Genomic DNA, 10261 nt, shown 5'->3' with positions numbered 1-10261 from the left:
ATAATAAATATAAAAAAATCTATGTTAAAAAACAGTAATTTTGAACATACAAGTAGTCTTTGTCTTACAATATGTTCAGACTACAACATAATAAACTTACATCCTTTTTTGGTTTGTGGATGGTGCTTTATACCATTAGTAATACTACTTAACAGTGCTGCACAAAATTTAATGTCATTATCCTCAACTTTTTACTCACAGGTGTTTAAGGATTGGATTATAAAGATAATTATAATAAAAGGCAATAATATTGAAAACTGAAATTAAAACAACCTTCAACTTACATCAGAACAGACTTACTCTGACTTAAAGTGGAGTTCTTAGAATGGAACCTCATCATAAGTCAGTACATATAAACACGATAAAATCTTTCCACAGATGTAAAGAGCCTTTTTCAGAGTGTAGAATGTTATCCTTCATATGTACTTAAAGAATTATTCTGAGCCTAAATAAGTAGATAGGAATTTTAATGATAATTAATTAAACTAATATAGACACTGTTTTGTTTTTGAGAAGAAATGGTATTTCTCAACTGATTAGGTGACTTATATGTCCTATCCTGTGAATAGATAGGTTCAAAACTATTTTCAGCACTACTTTGGAGGATAATTTTGTCTTTATTACAGTTAATTTCATGGGTGGGAGAGCAAAATCTAAATGGATGTACTGTTTTGAGTACCAGCGTGAAGTGGAAATTTCCCCAACAGTGTTCGGATACATTACAGGAGCTGAAAAATGAGAACTAAGCAAGAACATGTGTTCCCTCGAGGCCCTAGACATGCACACCCTTTTGGTTTCCCTTTTCTTTTGTACCCTCTTTTTTTTTCCTTCTTCACAATAAAAGGTTTCAACAGCTTTCCTTTTATTTTGAGGGTTTTTAAAATTTTTTAATTAATTGATTTTAATTTCCATTCATTCATTGTTATACTTTTCTCCCTGCCCACCCATCCCCCAATTAGCATTTCTCTTTGAAAAGTTAAAAAAAAAATTCTTTCATTGTTATTCAAACTCTCCCCCCAAGTCCATTCCACTATGCTACCTTCATTCTGGACTCCTGTCATAACAATAATATCTAATCATATATCTCATATATCCCTTTTAAACAGTTCTCTCCCTCATCTGTTTCAATGCATTATATGTTATTTATCCCTTTTCTCAGTCTCCCTCCAACCTCTATGTCAGTCCTCTTTTATAACAGTGGCATAATGCAGTATTTGTCTTTTTGTGACTGAGATATTTCACTCAGCATGATGTCCTCCAGGGTCACCCATTTTGTGTAATATTTCATGAGTTCCTTATTTTTCAGTGCCACATAGTATTCCATTATGTGAATATACCACAGCTTCTCTATCCATCCATTCATTTGTTGATGGGCACTTGAGTTGTTTCCAACTCTTTGCTATTGTGAACAAACCAGCAGTAAACATGGGTGTGCATGTATCTGCTTGGGTGATGGTTATATTTTTCTTTAGGGTATATTCCCAGTAGAAGAATTGCTGTGTAAATGGTGTTTCTATTTGCAACTTTTTGAGAAAATGCTATACAGCCTTCCATAGTGGTTGCACCATTTTACACTCCCACCAACTGTGAATAAGGGTTCCAGTTTCTCCACAACCTTGCCAGCATTTGTTGTTTGGTGCTCTGTTAAATTTTGCTATTGTTAGTCGAGTGAGATGATACCTCATTGTTGTTTTGATTTGCATCTGTCTTAGAGCTAGGGGTTTTGAACATTTCTTCATTTTTTTGGTTGCCATCTGAATGTCTTCTTTGGTGAAGTGTCTGTTCATATCCTGTGCCCACTTTTCAATTGGGTTGTTTACCTTTATCTTGTTGTGGTGCTTGAGTATTTTATAAATTCTAGATATAAGTCCCTTATCTGACATGTCATTACCAAATATTTTTCCCCAATCTGTGGCTTCCCTTTTTACCCTGTTGGAGAAGTTTTTGGATGTGCAGAGGGATTTTATTCTTAGAAGGTCCCATTCATCTATTTTATCCTCTCCTGGTTGTAGATTTTTCAGGATGTTTGGAGGTATGTTGTGTATTTTGAGGTTTTAATAATTATTTTAAAAGCAGTTTGTTTTAATTATTCATTTTGGTTCTCAATGTAAGAATGTATCAGGCTTATTTTGATGTATCTTTCCCCATGCTTCTGGAAAAATAAGTATTTGCCTTTTAATATTTTTTTGGTTAGGAAATTCGACGTCTTCATCAGTATGTCAAATTTGCTGTCCAAGATGTGAATGATGTTCTAGACTTGGAGTGGGACCGGCATCTGGAACAAAAGAAAAAACAAAAGTGAGCACAGTTTTTCATGTCCTATGAGTTGGCATAGAAAATGTTACGCTCTTTTTTTTTTTTTTTAAAAACGTACATTTGGTACATTTGGTTGGTATTTTATTTTTCAAAGAAGAGTTCTAAAACATCACACTAAAGACTGATCACTCTATAAAATCTTATTTATGATACGCCAGGTCGGCAGTAGCACCCAGGTTTTCCAAAGTAGCGAGTCATCCTTTTTCTCTGGTCTGTGAAACCTTCTCATTAGCTGCCTTCTGCTTTTGCTGCATGATCGCAGAATCCCTCTGCTTTCTCTGAGAGGTGGTCAGCAGTCCTCTTTTCTTTTTCCTTTACTAATCTCCTGAGTTTTCTTTGTGCTTTTCTGGCAGGCAAGTTCTCTCTGATTTCTATGGGTCATCCTGACCATCCGATAGAGCCTGGAAGAGAGCAACTCGGAAAATCAATAGTTCCTTCAAACACACTAATACTAGAACTTGTAAGAAAGAGTTTAACAACATATATTAAAAAAAATCCAACACTCATTCCCTTTGACCCACCCACTCTAGAAGTTTGCTGTACAGAATTATTAAGCAATACAGTTTATATAAAAGCATTTGTATTAGAACCTCATTTTTGATGGTGAAAAATTGAATTCAGCCTTATTATCCATAAATAGAAGAGTGGCCAAATGGTCCACATTTTTCTTTCTTGCTCCAGAATTAACAGGGTCATTGAACAGCATGTTCTTAGAAAACAAATTATATTACATATGCTGTATCTCTTACATAAAGTATATAAAATCTTGTAACAGTATTTTTAAAATCCAATCAAAAGTACCATGTATAAAATAAGAAAAACTTCAAAACTCATTGCTGTTGAGTCAGAATTGACTCATATCTGACTTCTAAGTGTGTTTTTGGAGGCTGTAAATTGAATGAGAAGAGATTGCCCATCTTTCTCCAGCAGAGGTTTTGGTGAATTTGAACTACCTAAGAGATACTGTCTTTGGGTTAGCAGCACAATATCCTGCAGACTATGCCACACGAAAGCACACTGGGCAGTCTCAATGTGACTGTGGAGATGTGGGAAAGAGATCAAATAAGTCTATCAAAATACTGATAATTTCCTCTGTGAGGTGGGTTTATACACGCACACGCGCTCTCTCCCCATACATTGTCTAAGGGGAGGGTTTTACGCTGCAGAGAATTAAGTACTTGGACATTTGGGCCCTTTTTTCAGACATTTTACAGCTTGTTTCCCTGGTTCTGAATTCAGTTTAACTGAATCTGTGTGTGGTGTTTCCTTGCAAGGGAGATACTGTTTTGATCTGTCAGCATGAATCTTCTACTTGACGGCTGTATTTCTCTGTGCCTAGTAGGTGTTTGGCCTAGTGAATAAGGAGCTGGTTTGTCATTTCAAAGGCAGACAGTTCAAATCCACCAGCTGTTCCTCAAGAATATCTCCTCCTCCTATGAGATATGCAAGCTGTACAAGTTGGCTGTGAGTCAGTTCTGACTCGACAACACATAACACCATAATTAATTAGTAAGCTTTTCAAAAGTACCTGATATCAGTAAAGAAGCCAGATTTTCTTTGTTATGTCTACCCATGGTTTTACTACTCCTAGAATTTTCTATTGACATGGAGGCTGCGACAGTGTATTCAAACATAACAGTTATGAGAATGGCATAGAACTGGTAGTGTGTGTTTCTGTTGTGTACAGAGCCGTTATTAGTTGGAACCTACTTAACAGCATTGATAACAAGAAAAATTATTTCTAAAGACTTCAAATTCTTACATATAAACAATTCCGTTTAAATAACACTTCTCTATTTTAGACCCTCCTTTCAACAGTATGTGTATTTTTCCTGAAATGCTTGTTTTAAATGCTTGTTGAACTACTGTTACCACAAGAGGCAGTTCCTTACCTGGCTCTGCACTATTCAAGGAGGTAATGAATGGGGAAAGAGGAACTAAACCAAAAGTTTTTGTTTAGTGTGAGCATTTTTTATTCCATGATTAGTGCTAAAGAGGCAAAATATACATCTTGACAGAGTGTTGATCTTTGTTTCTTTTTGGTATAGTTTTCCTTTTCAGTTTTTTCCCCCAAATTAATACAATTAGAAAATTTTTAAAAATTATAGTCAAGGTGCTCAGGGATTTATTATAAAAATCAGTAACTTCTTTACTTATTCCTCTCTAATACCTGCTTTCCAGAGGCAATTATAGTTTATCTTTCTTGTATTAGTTCTTTAATGTAGGTTAGCTCCTAAACATTAAATTGTGTGTCTCCCATTTTTTTTTCCTTTTTGTTTTTTTGAGATGAATTTAGAATTTAGTAAGAGAATGCCAAGGCTAATTTTCTACTAAAAATTATACCTAACAAGTCAATAAAAACCTATAGCATATTTGACAATTTCTATTTTATCTGTAGGGAGTTGTGCTGTTAACCTAAAAGCCAAATCTCTCTAGTAGTTTCTACAAGTGCATATAGGAAGAGATCTCCTCCATGTTAGTGTCTACTATTTTTTGACAGTGGTCGGAAGAAATGACTGAGGCTTCTAGTGGATCCCTGCTATTTTGTTTGTTTTCTTTCAGTTACATATAATTTACATACAGAAAAAAACCCCACATATTCCAAGTAGAAATCAAGTGGCTATCCTCTAATATTTATTTCCCTCCTTTCTCACTCCTACCTTGTTTTTTCTGGAAACCCCAGACGTCCACCTGGCTAGTTTGTGCTGTCCTTGGTCACACGCATGTCCTGCGTATTCTAGGCTCCTCTCTCCTCATGAGACTTTCATTCACTTTTTATCATCTAATACTAATAGATGTAGGTTTTATATTGTGGAGGGCTTCCTTTATTGAAAACCTTCATGTTAAATTCTTTTCCTGTTTCCATCAACAGACGCTTGCTTGTACCAGAGCGAGAGACACTTTTTAACACCCTAGCCAACAACCGGGAAATCATTAACCAGCAAAGGAAGAGGTTGAATCAGCTAGTGGACAGTCTCCAGCAACTCCGTCTTTATAATCAGACCTCCCAGTGGAGTCTCCCGTCAGCTGCTCCTCCTGAGAATAGCACTTACAGGTCTGTGAGGAAAATTGACCTGTTGCACTAAGTAAATATGGTTGCATGAATAATTTGTGCTAGTCATAGAAAGGTTCAGATGTAAGTTTGTATTGACTCTCCTGTCTGTCAGCTATGGGGTCTTGGTCAGATTCTTTTACCTTCTTAAGTTTTTATTTTCTTTTTTTAAAAAAAATGAGGAGGACAACTATGTCATGCAATTGTTAAGAGTTGAATTAAGCTTGTTTCACACCACAATTGTGCCTGAAGAAGTAGCTGCTCATTAAATGATAGCAGATTCTACAGTAATGGTAGTAGTAGTATTGCTTGAGGGGAACAGGATGACTTACTGGTCTTCCCTGCCTAGGTTTGTCGTTTTGCCTGAGTGGAAGCTTTCAGTCTCTGGTAGTAATCAAGGCAGTGCTGTGTTTCTGCTTTTAGGGCAGCTGCCTAGGGTTTGTTGGGTTTTTTCCCTTTCCACTGAAGCACCACTGGAGTTGTCTGTGATGTGAAGGTTCTGTATAATGTTGAGTTTGTTGTTCCTGGGTGATTAGATTGAATGTTTCTGCATTGACATTGCTCTCATCATTTGCATTTATATTTGGGATGATAATATGCTTTCCACATCCTCAAATTTTTCAGATCCTACCTTGTTGTTATATAACATTATCCTGTTTCAGTTTTGACAGTGAGCTTGAAAGCCTTCGCAATGCTTTGTTGAAAACCACCATAGAATCTCACACTAAACCCTTGCCCAAAATACCAGGTAAATGCATTTACCTTAGTCTTTTGGCTCTCTTTCTTCTCTTCTCTCTGTTGACATCTTAAGTGCTTACCAAGTCTTAAGTATATATTTATGAGTTTATTAATTTCTTGCAGCTAAATTGTCCCCAGCAAAACAGGCACAATTGAGAAACTTCCTGGCCAAGAGAAAGACTCCACCAGTAAGATCCACTGCTCCAGGTAGTGAAATCTAAACCTCTTTTTTTTTTTTTTTCTTCACATAAACCACAAAGTATTTGCTTGGAGGAGAGAGGGAGTGAAAGTGTATATGTTTTCACCCTGGTCTGAACACTGGAATAAGAAACTGTTTATCTATCTATCTATCTATCTATCTATCTATCTATCTATCTCAGTGAAGCAGCTCAAGGTAGTTCCTTAGGTCTTTTAAACTGTTCATAGTCCTCTTGTTGTTACATCAGTGATTCCCAAGGACTTCTGGGAGGCTGAGCTGACTTTAGAGATTCTAACATTGCTTTAGCCAGGAAGGTTTACTTGTTTTGTATGGGTTTGGAGTAAGATGATATTTGGAAAAAGACTTCTCAAGAAAGAAGTAAAATCCCTACTGATTACAGAATGATTGCTGAAAATAAGCCTTGTAATTGATACAGAACACTTAAAGCTATACTGTTCTCTCAAAACTGGGACATTAGGTTTATACAGCAAAGATTAGAATTTAATTTTTGTTTTTCTTTTTTTAATCACTTTCTAGTATTCTCTTTTTGGAAGCAGGAGTGGTATCCATTTCCTAAACAACATGTCTCTGGAAACTATAAACTTTGATAAATGTTGATAGTTACGAAAAGATGTCAGGCCTTTTGCTCATGGGGTCGTTATGAGTCATGCTCGACTCAATGGCAATCAAAAACAACAGTTGATTTAAAAAATTTGCCATTGAATTATCTTCATAATTGGCTCAGTTTGGGAGTTTTTGGTTGTTTTTTAAAAACATACTTCACTTTAGGGATGTCTGGTGGCCTAATGGCAAGAAGTATTGTTGCCATTTTACTGTCAATGATATTCTTTTGATGAAGTTGTTGTTCTGTGACATTGTGTCAGGACCATCTGGTAGCTGAGAGACTATAAATCATAGGAAAGAGGAGATTGCTCATCTTTCTCCCCTCTAGCAGCTAGCTAGTATATTTGAACCACATGCCTTTGGGTTGGCAGCATACCACCTTACAAACTCAGGCACTAGAGCCCCTTTTAATACAGGGAAATTTCATTTAGAGAATGTTGATAAACATTTTCTTACATAGTTAGTACTTTTTGTTTCCTATTTGAAATCCTCTCTATTTCTAGATGACGAGAAGTAGATCATGTTAGATCTACTTGTTTCCTGGAAGTGATTTTTTTAGGTCCATATATCATAGAATTCATCTGTTATGAGTCCACTTTGGTGATTTTTAGATAACTTACAGACTTCTGCAACTCATACCACATTTTAATTTTAGACTATTTCCTTTACTTCAAAAAGTTTTCTTACATCCAGGCTACCACTTGTCAGCATTCTTTTTCTATAGATTTATGTTTTTACATATAAATGGAATCATTGATGTGTAGTCATTGTTTTCTGGGTTTACTTCTTTTACTAGTTTAAAGAATTTGAAATTTTGTCTATGCTATGTACTATCTATCAGTACATTGTTTCTTTTTATTATTGAGTAATACTCTATTGGTGCTGGAGAAAAGTATTGAAAATATCATGGACTGCTTAAAAGACTAACAGGTCTGTCCTGGAGAGGGTAAAATAAAGCCACTTCTTGGAGGCAAGGATTTTGAGACTCTGTATCGCATACTTGGAGCAGGAAGGACCAGTCTTTGAAGAATGATATGCTTGGAAGGTTTGAGGGACAGTGCAGGAGAGGGAGACCCTAGATGAGATGGATTGACACAGTGACTGGGTGATAAGGGTAGATGTGTCAGAGATTGTAAGATTGGCTCAGGATAGAGCAGGGTTCAGAGCTACTGTACATAGGGTCACTATGAATCAAAGTTGACTCAGCAGCACTTAACAACAACAACAACAGTATTCTATTATTTGGATATATTATACTTTGCTTAGCCCATTTTGAATCATTCTTTGTGTGTGAAGTATGGCGTTGGTGTCATTTTTTCTGTTTATGTATTTTATTGTTTCAGCATTATTTAAAAACCTCTCTTTATTGCTTAACCGGGCCACCTTTGATACCATTGATCTCATACTGGTTGGAAAGTGCTAGTACTGCTTTGTTTTAATGTACCAGTAGTAAATAAAATCTCAATAAATCTAGATTCTGGGTGGATATTGTCTGTTATATTAAGCACTAAGCCACACGTGGCTGTTTAAAGGAAAATGAAATACAGTTCGTTTTTCAGTTGCAGTAACCACATCTCACATGCTCAGTATCATATGTGGCTAGTAGCTACTGTTAAAGGAAATACAAATTTAGAACATTCAGTCATCACAGAAAGTTCTACAGTCTAGAGCAGGGCTTGGCAAACTTTTGCTTAAAGTATCAGATAGTATAATGTTTTAGACTTGCAAGTCATGTGGTTTTGGTTTTTGTTTTTTTTAACTTAATTCATTATTTGTTATACAAAATCCACTATATGGTGGCCACAGCTGGAGCCTAGGTCCTCTTCACAGAGAATCTCTTGTGAATCTTTACAAGATGGTCAGTGAATTCCTGGAAGGGAGACTTAGTGAACATAGTCTCTCTCCATAGATCTGGGTTCAAGTAGCTGTAGGTCTTTTTGTATGTTTGACTTTGCCATTGCAATAGGAAAGTATTTCCATAGACAATATGCAAGTTAAAGCATGCCTGTGGTGGTTGGGTTTTTTTGTTTGTTTGTTTGTTTGTTTTAGAGATGATAAAATGTTTTTCCCCCACATTCAGTTGGATCACCTTTCTTGGGAATGGGAACAGATATGGACCTCTTCCAATCCTGGCGTAGACTGGTGAGCACTACATAGACAGGGAACTGCCAGAAGTTCCAGCAGGATTTAGAAGAGACTGTGACACTAGGAATATCATTGCTGATATCAGATGGATCCTGGCTGAAAGTAAAGACTACAAGAAGAATATCTGTTTGTGCTTTATTATATGACTGTGTGGATCATAACAAGTTGTGGCTGATATTGAGAAGAATGGGAGGCCCAGAGCACTTAATTGTGCTCATGTAGAACCTATACCTGGACCAGGAGTCTGTTGTACAAACAGAGGAGAGGAACACGGCGTGGTTGTATTCTCTCTCCGTACCTATTCAGTCTGTATGCTGAGCAAATTATTTGAGAAGCTGGACTCTATGAAGAGGAGTGTGGCATCAGGAATGGAGGGGGACTCATCAATAACCTACGTTACGCAGATGACACACCCTTGCTGTTGAAAGTAAGGTGGACATGAAGCACTTGTTGCAGAAGATCAAGGAGTGCATCCTTCATTATGAATTGCGTCTCATTTCAAGAAAACAAAGATTCTTACCCCTGGATCATTGGGCAACATCATGGTGGATGGAGAAGAGATTAAAACTGTCAACAGCATCTTGCTTGGATCCACAATTAACACCCTTGGTACCAGCAGTCGGGAAATAAGGCGACTGGCAAAATATGCAGTTAGGGATCTCTCCAGATTATTGAGTAACAATGATGTCATTTTGAAGACTAAGGTGTGTCTGAGTCAGGCCATAGATTGTTTCCCATCACTTGCTGTGTATCTAAGAGCTGGACAATAAATAAGGATGATGCCTTTTAGTTGTGGTTTTGGACTAAATGGCCAAAAGAACAAATGGATATGTCTTAGAAAGGGTGCAGCTGGAGTGCTTTTTGGAGGCAAGAATGATGAGACTTTGCCTTATATACTTTGGGCATGTTGTTAGAGGGGCTATTTCTTGGAGAGGACTGTGATGTTAGGAAAGGTGGAGGATCAGCGAAGGAGAGGAAGACCCTCAACCAGGTGGATTGACTACTGCAGGAGGCTCTTGTATGTCAGGAAGCATGAGGATGGCACAAGATAGAACAAAGATCAGATCTTTTGTTCATAGGGTCACTATGAGTTGTACTCTATAGCACCTAACAACAACAAAATGTTTTTAGTTTTGTTTTTAATTTTTATATTGGTTTGCTTACAAAGTTCATATACATTGTATTTC

General features: G+C 36.7%; 2 protein-coding genes across 2 annotated transcripts in view; both read left to right on the top strand.

Moving 5' to 3' along the window:
• Positions 1 to 209, top strand: part of LOC102860671 (39S ribosomal protein L1, mitochondrial-like) — a 2182-nt gene extending 1973 nt beyond the window's left edge. The window contains exon 3 of the mRNA XM_006892594.1: positions 202 to 209. Within this exon, the coding sequence (XP_006892656.1) occupies positions 202 to 209 (8 nt within the window). The remainder of the gene's footprint in view (positions 1 to 201) is intronic.
• The window catches only part of NUP214 (nucleoporin 214kDa), a 125923-nt gene that overhangs the window by 51257 nt on the left and 64405 nt on the right, over positions 1 to 10261 (top strand). Inside the window, exons 18-21 of the mRNA XM_006892442.1 lie at positions 2195 to 2298; positions 5189 to 5371; positions 6031 to 6116; positions 6230 to 6313. Coding sequence (XP_006892504.1) covers positions 2195 to 2298; positions 5189 to 5371; positions 6031 to 6116; positions 6230 to 6313 — 457 coding nt within the window. The remainder of the gene's footprint in view (positions 1 to 2194; positions 2299 to 5188; positions 5372 to 6030; positions 6117 to 6229; positions 6314 to 10261) is intronic.

The sequence above is a fragment of the Elephantulus edwardii genome, unplaced genomic scaffold (assembly GCF_000299155.1).
Source record: "Elephantulus edwardii isolate Elephantulus edwardi_28Jun2011 unplaced genomic scaffold, EleEdw1.0 scaffold00116, whole genome shotgun sequence".
In the NCBI taxonomy this organism is placed as follows: domain Eukaryota; kingdom Metazoa; phylum Chordata; class Mammalia; order Macroscelidea; family Macroscelididae; genus Elephantulus; species Elephantulus edwardii.
This window is presented reverse-complemented; position numbering and strand designations above follow the sequence as displayed.